Source organism: Bos indicus x Bos taurus, chromosome 9 (assembly GCF_003369695.1).
Source record: "Bos indicus x Bos taurus breed Angus x Brahman F1 hybrid chromosome 9, Bos_hybrid_MaternalHap_v2.0, whole genome shotgun sequence".
Taxonomy (NCBI): domain Eukaryota; kingdom Metazoa; phylum Chordata; class Mammalia; order Artiodactyla; family Bovidae; genus Bos; species Bos indicus x Bos taurus.
The window spans coordinates 39,893,458-39,915,748 of NC_040084.1; the positions used below are offsets into that span (position 1 = coordinate 39,893,458).

General features: G+C 43.8%; 1 protein-coding gene across 4 annotated transcripts; it reads left to right on the plus strand.

Annotated features, from left to right (window-relative positions):
- Window positions 1-4,534: 4,534 nt before the first annotated feature.
- Window positions 4,535-22,291, plus strand: DDO (D-aspartate oxidase). 4 transcript variants are annotated; one of them, XM_027551213.1, is made up of 6 exons: window positions 4,535-4,717; window positions 5,228-5,316; window positions 6,722-6,897; window positions 11,722-11,830; window positions 13,696-13,872; window positions 20,844-22,291. In XM_027551213.1, exons 1-6 carry the CDS (start codon window positions 4,550-4,552, stop codon window positions 21,409-21,411), a joined length of 1,287 nt encoding a protein of 428 aa, XP_027407014.1. In that variant the 5' UTR covers window positions 4,535-4,549; the 3' UTR covers window positions 21,412-22,291. The 4 variants fall into 4 exon arrangements, with proteins under 4 accessions (XP_027407014.1, XP_027407018.1, XP_027407015.1 ...); XM_027551214.1 differs by having other exon boundaries at window positions 4,646-4,717; window positions 5,112-5,316; XM_027551217.1 differs by lacking the exon at window positions 5,228-5,316 and having other exon boundaries at window positions 4,610-4,717.

Sequence of the window (22,291 nt, forward strand, 5' to 3'; positions counted from 1 at the left end):
TCTGAGGCTTCTTCTCTTGGCTTGCAGGCAGCCACCGTCTGGCTGCGTGCTCCTATGACCTCTTTTGCTCTTGCAGAGAAGAGTGGCGGAGGGTGGTGGGGGAGATAGAGCAGGTGTTTTGTTGCCCCACCTTATAAGGGTACTAATCCCTACTCTCATTACCTCGTTGAATTCTACATTTTGTCCATAATACTCATGTGTGTGTTTGGTGTATGCACACAAAGTCACTTCAGTCATGTCCGACTCTGCGTCCCTATGGAACGTAGCCCCACCAGGCTCCTCTGTCCATGAGATTCTCCAGGCAAGAATTCTGGAGTGGGTAGCCATGCCCTCCTCCATGGGATATTCCAGACCTAGGGATCGAACCTGTAGCTCCTGCGCCTCCTGCATTGCAGGCAGATTCTTTACCTTTGAGCCACCAATGTCCAGTCCAAAAAAAACCCATCACATTTTGCACTGGCAGTGGATGCAGGGAATATAGGCTTGGGGCTCCCAGCCCAGTGATGGCAGTGACTGATCTCTGGGTAATTTCTCCTCCATTTATTCCACCAATCCTTCCTATACTTTTGTAACTAATGCCCTATATTCAATTTCTCCTTACTTGAAATATCTTAGAGTTTTCTGTTTTCCTATTTTCTAATTACTTTCTACTGCTTATTGCATAACATAAAGGAAAGTGCTTGATTTTTGTATGTTACTGTCTCAACCTTCATAAAAAGTGTTACTAACTCCAAAGGAAAAGAAAACACACAGCATAACAATTCACACATATTAGTCATAGAGAAAGCCAAACACACTTTGTTCCTCTAGCATTTCTTAATATGTACAGCTTTCTGATTTTATACTTGAAAAAGAATAATGTATGTCTGTAATAATGTGTGCTCAGTTGTGTCCGACTCTTTGTGACCTCATGAACTGTAGCCCACCAGGCTCCTCTGTGCGTGGGATTTTCCAGGCAAGAATACTGGAGCAGGTTGCCATTTCCTACTGTAGATGTTTATAATCGTTGGAACCTGGCTGTGTATGTAGCACATCACATCTATCTCCGGTTGTAAACATTTCAAGGAGCACTTTACCACAGACTTGGAAAGCTCAGAGAAGAGCCCACATACTAGTAGGTAAACTTCAGGCAGGTGACCTCATTACCAATGGAGGCATGTGGATAAAACACAAAACAAAGTAAACCTGGCCATCAGCCTTCTCACTTGGGCAAATCAATTTCTCTCTGCTTCGGTATTTTCATTAGAAAATTCAGGATCATATTAAAACGTCACTTCTTTATCCACATATCTCCACTGCCCCTTACATGTCATTGCCTGTTGAGGTCAAGTCGATGCATGGACCACAGTTATGCTGAACTGGTAATAAGTAAGGTCACCAGAGATACTATATATCTACATCATTTAATGCCACATTGCACAGCCCAGATGCGGTACTGTGCCGTTTCTCCATGCGCTTTGTATGATTCCACCATGCTGTCAAGGAGTGTGGCGGGCGTCCTGTCCAGCCTTGGTCTTGGCCAGTCAGCATTTGGAGCCTGTCATGCTGTCCCTGTTCTGAATCAATTGTGTCCTACAATATACGTTTCTTCCTTGAGGACTCGCAGTTTAGATGGTTCTGGTGGTAGTTTCGGCCCGTAAAAGCTGCAGTGAAGACTTGTGTGCTCAGTCACTTCAGTTGTGTCCAACTCTTTGTGACCCTATGGACTGTAGCCCACCAGGTTCCTCTGTCCATGGGATTTTCCAGGCAAGAATACTGGAGTGGGTTGACATTTCCTTCTCCAGGAGATTTTCCCGACTGAGGGATTGAACCTGCATCTCCTGCATTGCAGACAGGTTCTTTACCCACTAAGCTGGGATGCCTGCAGGGAAAATTTGCTGTGAGGCCAGTAAAGCACAAATTTCAGACTTAATTCCCTCACTTGCACACGCTTTTGAGAAAGACCTTAGCAATCATTTGGTCGTAAATCTTGGTAAATTTTATAAATTTTGCAAAAGTAATATATAGTAACTGCAATCAGTGAAGACTGCTATCTCTTTCCACTCTTTTCCTTCTGTAATAGGTCATCTCTATCAGATGGCATCAAAGTGGTCACAGACATTTTTTTCTTTAATGATTTTGTGTATAGACATAAAAGAGAGCTTTTAAAACTGTAGAACTTCAGACCCCCTAAAAGCTGAATCTGTCCTCCTCCCCCCACCCCTCCAATCTTTGTTAAAAGCTATGTTGTTAGGTGTAAGTTCATATTAAAAATATACTCTGAATGTATTTAATTGAATGGTAGGTTCTGAGGGACTGACTTGTCCCCTTTTGATTGGTCTTATCAAGTATAAACTTACCACATACTCAATACAAAGAGTTCATTCTATAAAATGGCAATATGCAAAGAGGGTTACTTAGATTCTTGTGGGTGGTTAAGAGGAACTTTTCTTATTTAAGATTGTGAATGCTGACTTAGAAGCCATGGTAACTATGGCTAACGATGGTTACTCCTCCAACTGAGTGTCTGGGAGTTGTAGGTGTTCATGTCTTACCTGAATTTTCCAGAAGTCAGTAACGACTGCTCATTTTATCTCTGAAGTCCACACTGCACCAGTATATGATGACAATTTCTAGTTCCCTAAAGTAACTCCATCCTCTTCATTCATTCCCTGCCTCTCCCTGGGCCCACCTACCCCATTAGGGACCAAATGCCAGAGATTTTCTTGGATGTACAGTTAAGCCTTAAAAATCTTATTTATAAGGAAGAAAGAGTTCAATCATAGACTCTGCTTTCCTTCTGTGTCCAAGTCAGAGCTAAGCCAATGTATCAGAGGCTTTAATCTCCCTAAACTCACCCCTTCCATGCTTTCCTGCCCTAATCTGCAGCCATACAAGGCTGAATCCCTGGTCCCATGAGCCTCACTTCCTCAATAGCCTCCAAAGAATTGAAGTTCTCTTGGCTTAAAGGCCTTGATTTCCTGGCAAACTAACACACCAGCAAGGCTAACATGTCTCAAGCAGTGCAGGAGGAACTGGTGGGCAGGGAGGCCCCCAACACGCTGCACAGATGAAGCTCCGGTGACCTCCAGAGCCCAGAGTAAATTTGGGCTGAAAAACTGTTGGGCAGGAGTGTGAAGCTGACCTCACCTACAGTCTCAGGGAGATCACATCACCCCCTGGACCTCAGCCCCTTGGCATCCGCATGTCTGTGAGTCTATTTCTGTTCTGTAGATAAGTTCATTTGTATCATGCTTTAGATTCCACACCAAGTTATTTTGTATGATGTTTGTCTTTTTCTAACTCACTTTGTTTAGTATGATAATCTCTAGGTCAATCCATGTTGCCGCAAATGGTGTTATTTCATTCTTTTGGCTGAGTGGTATTCTATTGTATATATGTACCGCATCTTCTTTATTCACTCCTCTGTCACTGGATATTTGGGTTGCTTCCATGTCTTGGGTATTGAAAATAGTGCTGCTATGAATACAGGGGTAAATGTATCTCTTTAAATTATAGTTTGTCTGGATATATGCCCAGGAGTGGGATTGCTGGATCATAAGGCTACTCTACTCTTAGTGTTTAGAGACACTTCCATACTGTTCTCCCTGGTGGCTGCACCAATTTACATTCCCGTCAATAGTGTAGGAGGGTTCCCTTTTCCCACACCCTCTCCAGCATTGGTTATTTGTAGAAGGAATTTTGAGCAGGTGCTCAAAAAATTTATTTCATTTCTATTTTCAGATGGGGAAAATGAAACTCAGAAGGTGGCTTGTTCAAGGTAAAACAGACAGGTCTCCTGATACCAAAGTACGTGCTTTTGTTAAGAATTTGAGCCTTGGAATCTAACACTCATATGAAATTTTGCCACTAAAGAGACTTTGGGACTGTCCTTAGTCTTTTGGAGCCTCTATTTGCTCATCTATAGAATGGGAGTACTATTAATAATACCTCATAGGCTGATTGTGTTATATGGTGTCATGCATGTGTCTGGCAAAGGGTTAATGCTAAATACATATTAGTTACAACATTATTATCACTATTTCGACACTTCAAACGGCTTCCCTGTAAACAAACCTGTTGACTGTAAAGTGTCTACTGCACATGGACACTCAGCAAATATTTGAATACATGGGCAAAAACAATCATTTGATTCTTATCCTAGATTACCTTCTGAATCATTTTTCCAGCTGCAATCAGGTCATCAACTTGATGATCAACAAACATTATTCTGCCCTCACGCTCCACCCTCCCCTCACTCCCCCCTGCACCAGCTGACCCAGCAGAGCCAGGCACCAGCGGGAGAGGGCAGCCAACACTGCTGGGGAAAACAGTGTCTGCTTCTAGTCGGGACTTGCTGGAATCTGGACAGGTTCACCCCTTATTTGCCACGCTTACAAATCAGCTGGAGAAATACCAGATGTGTGGCAAGGCAGAGGGTTTGTAAACTAGAAAGAGAAGGGCTGCTAAGCGTGGACCAGCCAGGGGACCGGCAGAGCTGCAGTTCCACGGGCGAGAGGAGGTCAATTGCTCATTTCTCTGGAGAATTAAGTGACAGAGACACAGGCGAATGGGCCAATGGAGGTTCAGCATAGAGGGAATGTCCTTAACAAACTCCCCAATGGGAAGCAGTTTTGCTTTTCCTGGCCCTCAGGGCGCTAGACCAGCCACTAGCTGGGAAAACAAGCGCTGGTGCCAGAGCCTTCTGTGGGTTCCAAGGCTGCTTTTTCAGAGACAGGTACTTGAATCCTCCCTGCTTTCGGCTCAGGGGTGGTTCTGGACCTACTCCATGAGTTTGGGGTGTGTCTCCGTGGGGTCAGGTGACAGTGATTCACAGGTCACTGGGCCAGAAAGTACCTACCTTGCTGGGTCATTTTTTCTTTCCTGGTAGCTGGATATTCTCAGCCACGGGTTACTTTCCCTCTCAATTTATTTGAGCTATTTTAAGAAAGTTTCTGGGAAGGGGAGGCCATTGTGAAATAAGAAAGCTGGTAAGGGGACAGGTGTCTGCCTTCTGCCTCTGGGGGACATGCACGGGGCTACGCTCCAAAAGCTTGCCCCTCACATGTGGGTCTGCTGCTTGCCCGGGACCCGTCTCTTCCCTCTGCCCTGGCAATCCTGTTCTTTCTCAGCTAGCCAGCCCACTGGGGAGCAATCAGATAAACATATGGCTGAGGAAACCGCATAGTGCCTGAGAAACCAAAATAACATGCACTAAACCACATTGGAAGACTCTGATATCTCTCAGTGCCAGAGACCTTCAGAGAGAGAAGAGAGCACTGACTGCCTTTGCGCTGCTCACAGTGAAGGAGCCACCCAGCCCCCTCCTGAGAAAAGGTGAATTTTATGTGCAGGTGGCCATGATTTGTACCATGTGACCTGATGCCCTGGCTATTGCTGATTGGATAACGACGGGAAATCATGCCAAGGAAGATTTAGAGCCTCTCTCAGCCCGATAAACTGGGCTGGGGCTAGAGCTTTGTTTAATAGGGATGATGACGACCAACTGGACTAATTGCATTTTTTTTCTCTCTGGAGTTCCACCTGAGACCTATTAGGGGAAGTTAGCAAGAACCAGAAGTGGAAAGATAAGCAGGGAAGCATAGGAGGACTTGGGTGCTGACAGTGGACAGGGCTCAGTGGACTCCTGCTGCTAAGAGGTGAGGGGTTGGGAGGGCTTTGAGCCCTCATCAGTCCTCTGGTTTCTACCCTGGGAAGAGAGTATCAGGATGCCCAGCCCAGGCCCTGGATGTCTGTCTCCTGTATTTCCATAGGGACTCTCAGAAGAAGTCTCCTTTATGAGACAACCTCAGTGCATCACTTATTTACCACCTGCAAGAACTAATAAAAAACTCACGAGGCCTGGCTTAGAGATGAAGGAGTTGAGGCAAGGAGCCCATGGTTGTGCCCCAGGTTATAGAATCAGAACTCAAATCTGTGAAGGAATCCAGGCTCCTTATCTGGAAAGCCTGCTGTTAGAGGGTGAGATTTGAGGACTGGAATGTTGGGGAGAGTGGAGGGTTGGGGTGTGGGTGAGGGGGGTTGGTTTCCAGTTAAGAGTGAAGAGCAGGAGAGGAGATGTTGGGTTCGGTGGTTCAGACCTGGTGTCACATCGTTACAATTAAAAAGCAGTTTGTAAACAGTAAGAGCTGAGTTCTAAATTGCCTGTGAGCCATGCCCTCTCAGTGGCTGCTCCTCAGGAGGTCTCTGGGAGCAGACGCAGCAGTCCTGCTGCTCTTGTCCACCTCGCTGACTTCACCAACCTTCCCTTGGCCGTGCCCACAGGGAAGGTGCTTTAGGAATCAGCAGAAATCTCCTCCCAAATGCAGACGTACTTGCCTGTCCTGTGTTCTCAAGACAACTCCAGGCTGGTTTGGGGCTAATGTCTAAACTCCATGGAGACCTGCTTGCCCTCACTTTTAATGGGAAGAGAGCCCACAGGAGCTTTCTTTATCCCATGAGAAATGCTGGTAGGAAAGGTCAGATTTGAAGAGGCTGTGGACCTAGGGAAAGAACTCTCAGGGCCAAACTTTGTTCTGGATGGAATAATTCTTTTTTTTTTTTTTTTTCTTTTTTGGCCACGCTGCATGGCTTGCAGCATCTTAGTTCCACAACCATGAATTGAACCCACGTCCTCAGCAAGGAAAATAAGAAGTTCTAACCACTGGACAATCAGGGAATTCCCAAGGATGGACTAATTCTTAAAACAAGGTTTTGCAGCTCATACTTTGCCTCCTCACAGGCCCATGGATACAGTACGGATTGCAGTTGTGGGGGCTGGCGTGATGGGGCTTTCTACTGCTGTGTGCATTTCCAAAATGGTCCCAGGATGCTCCATTACAGTCATTTCAGACAAATTCACTCCTGAGACCACGAGTGATGTGGCAGCTGGAATGCTTATTCCTCCTACTTATCCAGGTGAGAGAGGGATTTTTGCTCCTCTGTCAGATATGATAGATGTGAGATAGAATGGTGTTGATGTTGGTTGACTGCCGTTTACAAAGACAGCTGGACATTTGTGTAAGTGTAACGTGTGCCTTTGACATCTTGTTGGTTCATCTGTTAGGAAAGATTCAGTTATGTTGCAGGATAGAAAGAACCTCCAAATCTTAGCAGCTTAAAAAGCAAAGGTTTATTTTTCTCTCATACTATATGTGGATTGAATATCAGCAAGGGTTCTGTTCAGTACCCAGGGGCCTAAGCTGATGAAGCAGCCACAGTCTTGAAGGTGATCAAGCCTGTAGCTGGGTGGGTGAGAGCTTTGGGGCTCCTGCCTTAGCAATTAAAGGCTCTGATCAGGAAGCAACATTCATCACTTATGATGACAGCTCATTGGCCAGTGCTAGTCACATGCTCCCACTCTTCAGAAGGAAGCCAGGAAGTACAATTCTATAAGGCTCCTAGAAGGCAGACAGACAGAAGCACTTGGTGAACAGCACTAATGGCTGCCACAGTTGGTAACTCTAAATCTTTCCACTGATAACAGTAATAACCATCAAGTCAGAAAATACTTGTAATGGGACTAACATCGTCACTTCTAAGCCAGTATAAAAAAAATTGGTCAATATGTATTCAGGACTAAAAATGCATTAATTTTTAAAAACATGTCCATGCATCTTTTCCATTTTGTATTCTTCATAAGAAATGGGAGGAGGAGGAAACAGAATTTAATAGGAAACAAAACCACTTTGCAACTAATGAAGTTTATACCCACTGTCTCCATTTCTTCATTTCCACTCTCTTTTCTCCCCTTTAATTTTTGTTTTTGTTTTTGCATCAAGGTTATACGAGCACACAGTCTAAGTAGTCAAACAGTTATAAGTTATTATCACCCCCCACCCCCAACTGCCCCAGCAATCTGGACTATGAATTGCCATGTCCATTTAATCCAGAAACTTATGTCTCCAGTCCAAGGTACAGTCTCTGAGTTACCCAACTGCTGACTCCTCCCTCCTGCTGTCTCTGCCTCTCTTTCTGGAATTGCTGTTATGCTGGGCCTCCTGGTTGGATCCTCCATACTCTTAGCTTTTTTCTCTTCCTATTTCTATTCCTCTTTTTATTTACTTTCTAGGAGAATTTTCTCAGTTTTTTCTTTTCCCTTGCTGTTGGATTTATTATTTTTCATATAGCGTTTTAATATTCCAAAGCTCTTTTTTAGTCTCTAAATTTCCCTGTGTTCTAACATACTATTTATGTTGTATGGTTGCCATCTTATCTTTCTGAAGACACTAGTCATGGTTTTAAAAAAGTTTCTTCTCCCTGCACAGTTTCTGTTGTCTCCAAGTTGTGTTTTTTATTTGATGTGCTCATTTTTCATGTTACAGGTTTTCCTTGGCTTCGTGGTCATCTTTACCTGTCTGTTGACATTTAGGAGCAGGGTCCTGACAGGAGTTTCTGAGCCTTGTATGGCGCTTGTTATCTTGAGGCTCATTGCACTGGGATGGGGGAGCTGTTTGGTTGAGGAACCTCTGATGTCACTGTATTTAGTCTTTCTTCTTGTGTAGGTCATGTTCCCCAGAGAAGAGGCTTTCTGTCTCCTGGCTGGGGTGGGTGAAGGCCTGGCTGGCAGCATTCTAGAAGGAGGAGGAGAAGCGGTCTGGGGTCTTAGCATCCAGTTTGCATGTGTTCCCTTAACACTCTTGTTTTTACTATGGTATCCTGACTTTTGTGCTTAGGGTTCCTACCCCCAAGCCCCCCCTGTTTCACCTAACAGAGAATAAACCCATCTTCTGCCAGGGTAGGAAGGGCTGTGACCTCAGCACTGCCATCTAGGAACTTGGCTTTGTCAGCAGCAGGTGCTGATGTACCTCCTAGGAGCTGCCTCGCAGGAAACAAGCACAGGAGCCTGGTGTGTGTACAGAATGCTAGTTCACTCTGGACACCTTTCTTGTGACCAGAGTCCTGGTGTCCATTTTCCAGGCATTTCCTTGCTGTGTCAGGACCAGGTGAGTGGTGAGAAGGCTGCCCAATAATCATGGAATCATCTTCAAAGAAGGAGGCTTACCTGGGAGATCATTCAGTCCATGGAGGCCCAGCTTACCCTTTGACGGGGTGGTCAGGGCCCCTGGATCAGGGTCTTTCTCTCTAGTGCTGCTGATAGACTTTGGTTTTCTCCCTGAGCTTCTTTTGGACCAGCCCCAGTGATGTCAATACTATATGGGGACCATCCTGTTCCATAGGGTTTTTATAAAGATTAAATGGGTTAATACTTGTAAAGCATTTAGAACAGTGCTGGGACACAGAGTTATGTTGACATTTCCTTTTTTAAAATTAATTTATTTAATTGGAGGCTAGTTACTTTACAATATTGTGGTAGTTTTTGCCATACATTGACATGAATCAGTCATGGGGGCATGTGTCCCCCCATTCTGAACCCACCTCCCTCTTCCCTCCACCCTTTTCCCTCCCCTCTCCCCACCCCATCCCTCTGGGTTGTCCCAGAGCACCGGCTTTGAGTGCCCTGCTTCAGGCATTGAGCTTGCACTGGTCATCTATTTTACATATGGTGATATATGTTTCAGTGCTGTTCTCTCAAATCATCCCACCCTCGCCTTCTCCCACAGAGTCCAAAAGTCTATTCTTTACATCTGTGTCTCTTTTGCTGTCTTGCATATAGGATCATCATTACCATCTTTCTAAATTCCATACATATGCGTTAATATACTATATTGGTGATTTTCTTTCTGACTTACTTCACTCTGTATAATAGGCTTCAATTTCATTCACCTCATTAGAACTGACTCAAATGTATTCTTTTTAATAGCTGAGTAATATTCCATTGTGTATATGTACCACAACTTTCTTATCCATTCGTCTGCCAATGGACATCTAGGTTGCTTCCATGTCCTAGCTATTGTAAACAGTGCTGTGATGAACATTGGGGTACACGTGTCTCTTTCAATTCTGGTTTCCTCAGTGTGTATGCCCAGCAGTGGGATTCCTGGGTCATATGGCAGTTCTATTTCCAGTGTTTTAAGGAATCTCCATGCTGTTCTCCATAGTGGCTGTACTAGTTTGCATTCCCACCAACAGTGTAAGAGGGTTCCCTTTTCTCCACACCCTCTCCAGCATTTATTGCCTGTAGACTTTTTGATGGCAGCCATTCTGTATGTCGACATTTTCTACTGTCAATACTGATAGTCTGGCTACAGTTTTCTTTTACCAGCACTTGAACATGAATTAGGTCACCAGATTTGTTTTACTCATCATTGAACTGGGATTGTCTGTTCTTTTGAGATGACTTTTGCAGTGTGTGAGTAGCAGTCACTATTTTGTGTCTTCAAGTTTGGAGTGGGAAGGGAGGGTACATTTCAATATATCCTCAGATCAGATCAGTCACTCAGTCGTGTCCGACTCTTTGCGACCCCATGAATCGCAGCACGCCAGGCCTCCCTGTCCATCACCAACTCCTGGAGTTCACTGAGACTCACGATTGTTGGGGTGTAATCCATATGAGGTCTAATTCAGTTCTTTGTGGCTTATTTTTTAATTTCCTCCTTATTTCTGAACCAGTTGATCCAGTCTGCAGTTTTGAGAATGCATTCACATGGGCACTTATTTAAAGACAATAGCAGAGATCCACTAGTAAAGAAACGTTTCCTGGCTCCTGAACAAGTGAATTGCTTTAAAGCCTACTAAGGAAATGCCCCCATTCACTTGGAAACAGGATGCCTCCAGGGGCTTTTCATCTCTACTTTCAGTGAGCTCTAGGGACTTCTCTCCAAGCAAAGCTGACCCAGGATCCTCTGCTCTGCTGCCCTTGTCTGCTCTGTGGCTCCCCTACATTTCAGCCCCTCAGGATTACTGTTCCTCAGTCCCTGTCCTGCCCCTGGATTCTCTTTCATGACCCTCCCTCAGGGTCAGATGGCCAAATACTCCATCCATAGATTTATCTACGCTTCTGGGTCAGGCTTGCTCTCTGTGCCTACACTGGGCACTATTATTTTGAGGCTTGAACCCTGATCCTGATTTCCTCCCTGGCAGGCCTGGAACCCTTCCAGAAGCTGTGTCCAGGTCCAATCCTGGACAAGGATGCCTGGGGGGTAGGGGACACTGGTCCACAGGACTCTGACAGAGAGGAGGTTCCTGGCGTGGTCCCTGCATACCCCTGGTGACCCCAGGAATGCTGCTCCAAGCTGGTCTGTGATTCCATGGAGGGGGATGGAGGTAATGGCAGCCTTGGATGGGGCTGTAGGGAGCTTAGTTTCACAATGCAGGCCTCCTCTCCTTGTATCAGGAGGGTGAGCAACCTGGGTTTCCCACTCATATGCTGTCTGTTCTTCGACCTGGTTGACCTGGGCTCCAAAGATCTCCCCTTGTCTCCTGCTGTGCTTTCAGCTTCCAGGAAAGAGGCCCTATGTTATTTCTCTCATCATCTCAATGGTGTAGCCAGCTGCTTGCCTCAGCCAGATCAGCTAACGTGGCTCAGGTTGGTTATGGACATTTCTAGGGCCTCTGGAATACGCTGAGTGCCAAAGACCCCTTTGCAGGTGGCCTGTGTATTAGACTTTTCCCTCATTGGTTGATTTCCCCTCTGTTGATTAGTCATTATATGAACTGAATCTGATAGAGCATGTCAACATTCAAAACTTCGGTCATCGTTCACCACAATGTGGTACTTTATCTAAATGTTTCTCCCTGCCTTTTTGGTTTTTGCCAGTTTGTAGAAAGAAGCTTCTCTCAAGCACAGTCATTGTCATCAGTTCCCTTTTTGTTCTGCTTTGTTTTTCTCCACCATCGCAGACACACCCATTCAGAAGCAGAAGCAGTGGTTCAAAGAGACCTTTGATCACCTGTTTGCAATAGTCAATTCTGCAGAAGCTGAAGATGCTGGTGTTATTTTGGTGTCTGGGTAAGAGAGGAAATCTGAAATTATTTTGGAATTTAGAATGATCTTAACACACTTTAGAGTTTAACAGAAAATATTACTGAGTACCTGCTGTGAGCACGGGGTAAATGTCTGAGACATAGAGGTAGACTTATCCGCCAGGGCGTAGGCAACATGGATCTGGATCTGGTTTGAGTTCAGGAGAGAGAAGAGGGCTGGAGATGTAGCCTTCTGAATGTTTGGCCTGTAGATGAAAAAAGGGAAGTGGGTGATCTAGTACAGGAGAGTGTTCAGAATGAGACAGAAAGAAAGCCTGGTATTGAGACCTGCAGCAAACAATCTTTACATCTTCCACAGGACCTGTGTTGAATGAATCACTTAGAGATATAAATTCCAATACCTTAATGACCACACCATTAGAAACCATGTATAGCACTCAAATGATTTTCCTTGCTATTTTAGAGCAGCCATGCTTTACAACATTTATTCCTATTGATGTAATGAACCCAATACTTATAAATCCAAAGATATGCCTAGCAGCTATTGATAGTATGATTATAGGCTTCTTATTAACAGCTGATATCATTCCACTTCATCAGCTCCAACCATGACTTAAGGATACAGGGTATGACCCAGCAATCCCACTGCTGGGCATTCACACAGAGAAAACCAGAACTAAAAGAGACACATGTACCCCAGTGTTCATTGCAGCACTGTTTACAATAGCTAGGACATGGAAGCAACCTAGATGTCCATTGGCAGATGAATGGATAATAAAGTTGTGGTACATATACACAATGGACTATTACTCAGCTATTAAAAAGAATGCATTTGAATCAGTTCTAATGAGGTGGATGAAACTGGAGTCTACTTTACAGAGTGAAGTAAGTCAGAAAGAAAAACACCAATACAGTATATTAATGCATATATATGGAATTTAGAAAGATGGTAAGGATGACCCTACGCACGAGACAGTAAAAGAAACACAGATATAAAGAACAGGCTTTTGGCCTCTGTGGGAGAAGGCAAGGGTGGGATGATTTGCAGGAATAGCATTGAAACATGTATATTACCATATGTGAAATAGATTTCCAGTCCAAGTTCAATGCACAAAACAGGGCACTCAAAGCCAATACACTGGGACAACCCAGAGGGATGGGATGGGGGACACATGTATACCTGTGGATGATTCATGTCAATGTATGGCAAAAAACTCCACAATATTATAAAGTAATTAGCCTCCAATTAAAAAAAAAAGGATACAGGGCTTCACCTAACAAATCCTGGCCTTTCTTATCAATGACTTTATGTGATCATCTACAGTTTCACTCATAATTCACACCCCTGTCTCCTGCACTCCGCTCATTGCTTATTCTAACTTATATATTTTGTTTGAAATTGAGGCCAACATTTAAACTTTTGATGATTTGTTTACAGTTTATGTAAAGCATTATGCAAAACAGAAAAATCTTTCCCCCAGATGCTGCTGCTGCTGCTAAGTCGCGTCAGTCGTGTCCGACTCTGTGCGACCCCATAGACGGCAGCCCAACAGGCTCCTCTGTCCCTGGGATTCTCCAGGCAAGAATACTGGAGTGGGTTGCCAAATAAGAAAAGCTGGGCAAGAGCTTTTTAGAAAAAGAGAGTTAAATTCAATCTTTAAAAGACACACAGCTTTTTAAATGTCTTATTCCAATGCCTGCCCTCCCCCTACCCCAAACATTTTAAATTTAGCTACTGAATAATATGAATCTAAGTGAACAGAAAAATAGATTTTTTTTCTCTGTACGGGCATAAGAAGTGTGTTTTTAAAATGCTTTAGAGAATGTTACATGGGTTTTACTAGAAATCTCATAAAACTTCAGGAAATTTTTCCACTTAATGTGTTTGAGTTGGCAGATATTTCAGAGTATTCCTACTGAAGAAGTGCCATACTGGGCTGACGTGGTGCTAGGATTTCGAAAGATGACCAAGGATGAGCTGAAGAAATTCCCCCAACATGTGTTTGGTCATGCTTTTACGACACTCAAGTGTGAAGGCCCTGCCTACCTCCCGTGGTTGCAGAAAAGGTTGGTTGAAGTAGACTTTACTGCTTCTTTTGTCTGTCCTACCCACAAATACATTCATACCTTCTCATAACATAGAGACTAAATTCTCTGTTGTGCCTCAGAGCTTCTGTGCACTGTGCCTTGTTGTGTATCAACAGCTGGGGCTTAGTAAACAGTCTGTGAGACACTGTGTCACAAGGAGTGAGTCACACCCAAGTTGGTAACACGTCCATTTTCTGCTTCCCTGTGCATCCTGATGCAGGGGTTGGTCCCTCTCTCCCCACCACTAAGACCCCCTCACTGAAACAGAACCTGTTTCCTCATCTATAAAGTGAGATATTTGGAGAATATGCTTCCAGCTATTCTTTAGAGAATCTTAGGCTTATTATACATTATTTTTGAATTTTTTTCTCATTAATGAAAAAGAAAATAACTCCATTATTTTATTTTGTTATTAACAAGGACTTTAAAACTGAGGGCTTATCTAAATTAGGTAATGTCTTCCTTACCAAGTTCAGCCCAAATTCCAAGAACTTGTATTTTGGCTTGGTTTTCAGGACTTCCTGTTCCAGTTGGTTAGGAAACACATCAAGGGTATCATTATTTAAGACACATTAATAAATCTCTCTTGTTGCATCTGGAAATTGCAAGCATGTTGAGGGTTGTGAAACTGGCCCTTTCAGTGCCTGAATCTGTATATTTGGTAGATGCATAGGAATAATGCAAATTATTATATAAAAGTTGGAAAAGTGACTTGAGGTAAGCAGTGGCAACCATGACTTAGTCCCAGATGTAGGATATAAGATAATTAAATGGAATAATTAATTCCACAATTCTTTGTTGAGCTTCTGTGTATTCCTAGCACTGTACCAGAAGCTAGTCAATTCTACTGAGGGTGATGGTGTATGTGTGTGTATGTGTATTGATATACATGTTAATTAACAATTACAGTAACATGTATGCTGAGTGTTAAATACAAATTTATGAGGGTGGATTGGGAGCACAGAGGAGGGAACCTAAGTCTGTTAGGCACATGTTGGGAACATCATGATATATTTTTGTAGCTTTGTAAGTGCTCATCTCACTTTTACCTCTTAGCAATTTATATGGGGCTTTTTTTTTTTTTTTTTTAAGTTCCAGTTTCATAAAACCTACACTTTTGTGCCTTGTTTGCTGGCCCATAAACCCCTGTTTATATGTGAAATTTAAGCCACTGTATATCAGCTAATAAATGAATATTTGAGCCATCATGTGATGGAGTTACCCATCAGCCAACATTCCAGTTTTCAGGGCATCACCATCTTTTCTGAGTGGCAAGGTTAGATAGTGTTGCACTTTTGTCTTTATGAGAATACCTAGAAAAAGAACTTTGGAAGTGCCAATGCTATTGATACCTAGTTAAGGTATCATTTATCTTATCTTAATAAAATTAAGGGGAAATTATTAGGCAAGCCAGAAGTTACAGAGCTTTACTGTCAATATATGCATATTTATTTTGGGCCACACTCAACTAGTTTCACATGAGAATGTATATTACCTGAACAATTTGTTCTGCCTACTTCTAAAGTATCACCTTCTAGGAAACTTACCCCTTATTTCCATTATAGCTTTATTTTCAGTACTAACTGTGGGATCTGAAGGCCTGGGGAAAATCCTGATATCCTCTCATTAGTTGGAAGCCTGCTGTCAGCATTTTGCTTTACTTAAAATAAAAGTGGTACTTTGTGCCAGTGGGAGCCACCTCCTGACTGCAACACCATCGGGCCTGGTGACCAGCCAGCTGGGGTTCGTGCCTTGGAGCACGCTTCTTCCTGTCTGGTTTTAGGTGACAGAGTCAAGTTGAAGAGGCCCAAGGGGCTGCTCTTGCCCCAGAGAGTCTTGGGGAGGCCTTTTAAGGTCTATTTGTTTGATACACACCTCGACCAGTAACAGTGGGTGGGAACATGAGTGCCTCGGGCAGACAGTACACACATCTGCTGCAGGAAAGCCACGAGGAGACCCTTGTCCTAGCCGTCCACCGCCCCCCCCCCACCGCTTTGACCCCTCTAGGCCTGTAATACCTCAGGCTTCCGCATACTGCGCCCCCCACCCCAGTGAGGGGGCATGTAGGGGCCTCCTCTCTGTAAGATTAGCTGTCCCCTCTTCCCTCAGGCCCTGGCATCTGACCAGAAGGCCAGTGTAGAGGAGGAGGAGGGTCATACCTGAGGAAGACTTTGTAGGGCTGGGACTCCTCTAAGCCCAAGGCAAACCTCTAGAATCAAGGACCTCAGGCCAAGAAGGAGCCCAAGCCGTGTTATGGTGAGGGCGTGGGGTCCTGGGGCTCACTCTGTAGGCTGCCACCCACTCTCCACCACGGGGATGACCCAGCTGGGGAGCCACACAATCCCTGCTTGTTCCTCACGCCCAGGGTCTGTTCTATTGCCTCCTACACCCCTGCCACACAATGTGAGTGTTCAGCCTAAAGCATTCTGACTCAAAAAATGGGCATTTCACTCAGCAAGCCACACAACAATGCCTTCAATCTAAGCTCTATCCTTCTGAAACAATATTAATTTCTAGGAAAGAAAAAAACTGTTCTTAACTGCAAATTAGATCCGTAGTGTTTTTCAAAGAACAGAAGAAATCATCTCCTCAAAAAAAAAAGTATACCCAGTAATACCCAGAACAAACAAACGAACAAAACCCCCTGAAGGTTAATCAGTCATGCAGATCATGTTTTATATCGTTGGCCAGTGGAGTCATATTCTGCTGCTTTGTACTTGCCCTTCCAGGAAATGAATCATAGAGGCAGTACGTCAACTGAACCTGTCTCTTCTCCAGGCATCCTACCTAAATAAATCATCCCAGCTGGAGCAGGATGGTCCTGTCTTGGGCGGCATTCAGAAAGTGGGTGCCCCATTTCAGTGCTGGGGGCCCTGTGATTCTGGTGCATTGCCTCCTTTCCAGGGGGCCGTGCCTTAATTCCGGGGCCCAGCACTGAGCACAGCGCTAACTACACCTTCTCTCTCCTCTATGGAGTCTTCTCAGTTACTTTCCAGTCTCACATCTCCTACAGTTTCTGTTCTCCTGCTTGGCCTGACTGACAGCAGAGCCTACACCACTCCCTCGGCAGATGGACAGAAATGTGGATTGTACATCAGGCAGGAGTCTCTGCCTTACAAATGTCCAACTTGCAAAGGTCCCTTCCTGCTCACAGTGGACTCCTGCTTCCCCACATCCAACATACCCTGTGCCCGCTAGAGCAGTCTTCCTTTTCCAGGGCCCTAGGCTGCGGTCCATGGGGTCGCGAAGAGTCCGACACGACTGAGCGACTTCACTTTCACTTTTCGCTTTCATGCATTGGAGAAGGAAATGGCAACCCACTCCAGTGTTCTTGCCTGGAGAATCCCAGGGATGGGGGAGCCTGGTGGGCTGCTGTCTATGGGGTCCCACAGAGTCGGACATGACTGAAGTGACTTAGCAGCAGTAGCAGCTTAGCAGAGAATTCCTCCTTCGCCCAGCATTGGCTGCTGGCCCCTAACCAGACAAGCCATGGGCAAACATTGGCCTCAGATACAGGTCTAGTGTGAGCAGGTTTCACACCGCCCCCCGCCCCCTCCAGGCTTTCTCCCTGGTTATGCAAAGATGAGGTGGAAGGGCACCAGCCAGAAAAGTGGAAAATGATGTTTATTTTTTCTGACGATGGCAACAAGGTTAGTAGGGAAGAGATGTGGGGCAATGGCCTTGGGGGCTTCCACTGGGCCTCCAGTCGCTGCCCTAAGACAGTTGCAGGAGGAAAACCCCACCTGCTGGACTGACTAAGGGTGCCCAGCTGCTCCCCTCTGGACCACTCTGCCCACAGAAACCTCAGGTCTCCTCCATAAAGGGACCAGAAGCTGCTCTGTGCCTGAACAGGGCTTAGGTCAATTAAAACAGACAAGTTTACGGCATGGACAAGGTAGAGATGGATCTTCTGAGAAGTGGGAGATAGAATTTATTTCCCACTTATCACAGTTTATTTTATTAGAATATGCATTGCAACACAATGAGTGAGCAGTAGGGATTGTTCATCGGATGAGGTTAAAACTTTCAGGTTAAAATTAGAGTATATATGGAGAGAGAGTTATATGCTATATATTTAATTGCTTTGTAAACCTAAAATGCATTTAAAAAATTCTAACTGTGAGAAGTTATTTTAAATATATTAAATATATTTATAATATATTAAATATATTATATTATAAATAATATATTTATATTCCTGACACCAGAATATATATGTTATGTATCATATCATATGTATAATGTATAATTTATATAATATATAATTTTATATATTATAAATATAATATATAATGTATATTATGTGTTATAAACATAATATATAATGTTATATTATATATTATAAATATAATATATAGTGTACATTATGTATTATAAATATATAATGTTATATTATATATTATAAATATAATATATAATGTATATTATAAATATATTAATAGCTACATTGCATTTCTAAGAATAAACAGTGGATTTTCCCCATGAATCTATATGCATAGCATTATTTGCCAACTGAGATTTTCCATTAGTTTTTTTCTCCTCGTCTTCACACAAATGGACTGAAAATAGTTAATTTTCTGATTGCTGTTAGTAAAATATCCTGTTTCAGGCTTGAAGCAAGGATGCCAATGTGGTACCACTCTCAATCTGTTAGGATTCTTCAAAGAAGCAGAACCAATAGACTATATATATACATATATATATATTTAAAGAGATTTACTATAAGGAATTGGTTCACACAGTTATGGAGGCTGAAAGTCCTGAGATCTACAGGGTGAGTTGGCAAGCTGGAGACCTAGGAGAGCCAACGATGTATGGTTCCATCTGAAGGCTGGCAAACACCGGACCCAGGAAAAGCCAGTGTTTTAGCCTGAATCTGAAGACAGGAAAAAGCTGACATACCAGTCTGAACGCAGTTCAGCAGAAGGAAGGTCAGCCTTTTTGTTCTGTTCAAGCCTTCAACTGGTTGGTTGAAACCCACGTGAAGGAGGGCAATCTACTCTACTCAGTCTAACATGTAAATATTAATTGTATCCAAAATATAGTCATAGAAACACCCAAAAGAATGTTTGGCTAAGTATCTGGGTACCTCCATGGTGCAGGCAAGCCAAAGCATAGAATTAGTCATCATATACCCAAACTAGGATTTCATACTGTCTTCAGTATTACCCAACATTCATGTCAAGTTCACTAAGTATTGGGTGCTGAGCTGGGTCATAGGTGTAGTGAGAAGCGTAAGACACTGTCTCTCCTCTTGAGAAATTTTTGGTTTATTGGTATGGGTCTCCTATATCTTGTGAAGCATGTGCGTGCTCAGTCGCTCAGTTGTGTCTGACTCTTTGTGACCCCATGCACTGTAGCCCACCTGGCTCTTCTGTCCATGGGATTCTCCAGGCAAGAATACCAGTGCTGGTTGCCTTTTCCTTCTCTAGGGGATCTTCCCAACCCAGGGGTTGAACCTGAGTCTCCTGTGTTTCCTGCATCGGCAGGCAAAGCTGATTCTTTACCAGCTGAGCCACCAGGGAAAGCCCCTGTGAAGCACTGTCATGCCCATTATTTCATCTGAACTTCACAACCATCTCTGAAGCAGGCAAGGGAGGTGTCACCCCTATAACCCAGATAAGGAAACTGAGGGTCAGAGAAGTGAGATGAGTTGGGCAAGACCTCAAAGCTAAGCTAATGTGAGGCAACTGGGACCTAAATCCCCTGGTTTCTGATTTTACATCACCTCTCATGTGGAACTTCCTTCATTCTGCCAAGCACTTACACTTCTGTCTCCCAGCTCCTTTGTCAAACTTGAGGAAGGGCACTTTGCCTCTAAGCAGTACCTTGAACACAGGCAGTCAGTCTGCATCTGCTGTACAGAGCTGCTGACAGTCTTCCTCTCCTATTAAGTCTTCTATATTCTACAAGTGACCTATGAATAAGATTGTTATTGTTTCATAGGTACATAGTTTCAGTTTCACAAGATGAAAAAAGTTCTGGAGTTGGATGATGGTGGTGGTTGCGCAACAATGTGACTGTATTAAACTTAACACCCTTAAACTGTACACTTCAAAATGGTCAAAATGGTGAATTTTGTGTTACATGTATTTTACTACTATTAAAAAAGATCATAGAACCTAGATGAACTATTTCTTTTCATTATTGACGACTTGGTCTGAAAAATCATTACCAACCACGACTGTTACTTAGTCCATCAACTGTAAATATTTTGGGTTCCTCTCTTGCTGGCATCCCTGTGGGAGATGTAAGTGGGGGACAGTGCATGTGAGCCTAACCATCTTGTTAGGGAGATAAGGGTATCACAAAGGAACATGCAAGAGTTAACAATATGAGACAAAAATGTTGGAGGCGGTAAATCTAAGAGCTAAATAAGTGGCATAAAGCAAAAGCGCTTGGGTATTTTAAAAAATACATCAGGTTAACCTGATATTTATTTAGCATCTAGAATAATATAGGGCTTCCCAGGTGGTGCAGTGGTAAGAACCTGCCTGCCAAAGCAAGAAACACAAGTGGGATCCCTGGGTCAGGAAGATCCCCTAGAGTAGGAAACGGCAACCCGCTCATGTATTCCTCCCTGGAAAATTCCTTGGATAGAGGAGCCTGGCGGGCTACAGTCCATGGGGTCTCGGAGTAGAACATGATTGAGCACACAGGAGCATGAGAATGATATAGAAACTCCATTAAATATAAAAAGGATCAAGCATCTAGTTTGCTTTGCGTTTCTGAAATAGGTTTTTATTTAGGTTCAACTTTAGGAACCTCTGGTTTGCAAGGATGTGAGACACTCAGATAGAGTACCACCTGCTCGGGCCCTGGAAGCGCTGGAGGTATTTGCTCATTGGACGGTCACCTCAGTTTTGTTTCTGAATTCCTGTCTGTCACTTCTGTAAGGGGTTGAGCAGGACGCTGGTAAGGCTCGCCTCATGGTCTCTTGTTCTCCTTAGGGTAAAAGGAAATGGGGGCCTGATACTCACCCGACGAATAGAAGACCTGTGGGAGCTTCACCCGTCCTTCGACATCGTGGTCAACTGTTCAGGCCTTGGAAGCAGGCAGCTTGCAGGAGACTCAAAGATTTTCCCAGTGAGGGGCCAAGTACTCAAAGTGCAGGCTCCCTGGGTCAAGCACTTTATCCGAGATAGCAGTGGGCTGACATATATTTACCCTGGCGTATCCAATGTAACCCTGGGTGGCACTAGGCAAAAAGGAGACTGGAATTTGTCCCCAGATGCAGAAATTAGCAAAGAGATTCTTTCCCGATGCTGTGCCCTCGAGCCCTCTCTCCGTGGAGCCTATGACCTAAGAGAGAAAGTGGGTTTGAGGCCCACTAGGCCAGGCGTACGGCTGGAGAAAGAGCTACTAGCTCAGGACAGCCGGAGGCTGCCTGTGGTCCATCACTATGGCCATGGAAGTGGGGGCATCGCCATGCACTGGGGCACTGCTCTGGAGGCCACCAGGCTGGTGAACGAGTGTGTCCAAGTCCTTAGGACTCCTGCTCCCAAGTCAAAGCTGTAGGTGACCCGAAATGATAGCAAATGGCCCCAGAATCTATTAATCAAAATGTAACTTAAGTACCAGAAGAGATTCAAGTAACTTTTCTGTTGAATGAAAGTTTAATTGGACACGATTTTGTTTTCAAAATTAGAATTGATGCAATAGGTATCAGTAGACTTAAACCTACTACTGATCTAACTTAGTACTAGTTAGTACTAGCTATGACATAGGGCGTTAAGCTCTATTTTTGTTTTTAAAAAAATACTTGCTATAAATATTTCTTTTAAATCTCAGGTCCAAGGATCTAAGCTAATTCACACGGATGCAAGAATTTTGATATATTTTTTTGGCTTATAAATCCACAGGAGGAGATAATGTATGGAAAACACTTAACTCACTGTCAGTTGCAGAGCTGCCGTGATGCTCATAGGTTGTAGTCAAGTGAACACTATAATCCTTAAAAATTACACGGCGATATACAATTCAGGCTCATTCCACTTAGTGGAAGACAAAGGATGAATCCTGCTAGTGTTAATGGCAACCTCTACTTCCCCTCAGCTGGCAGATGGTAGAAGATAGTGATGATGTGTTGTTTACAGGTGTGGCATCAACTCAATTGCTGTCTGGGGTCAGCCACCTAAGGGGTGTACTTTCCATTACCACAAATAATTGAGAGGTGGCTTACTGGGTGGTTGACTTTGCCTAAGCATTTTTGAAGATTGAATTTCATGTGCAGCCAAAGAGCTAATTTGCTAATTAAGATGGAACAATCACTCTGGATGAAATATAACCGAAGAGTTTTCTGCAAGTTGTTAAAAAGTACTGAGAAGGAGTGGGAGTATGTCTCATGACACAATGATTTTGGAATTACTGAATTAATAAATCTAATCTGGATTCTTGG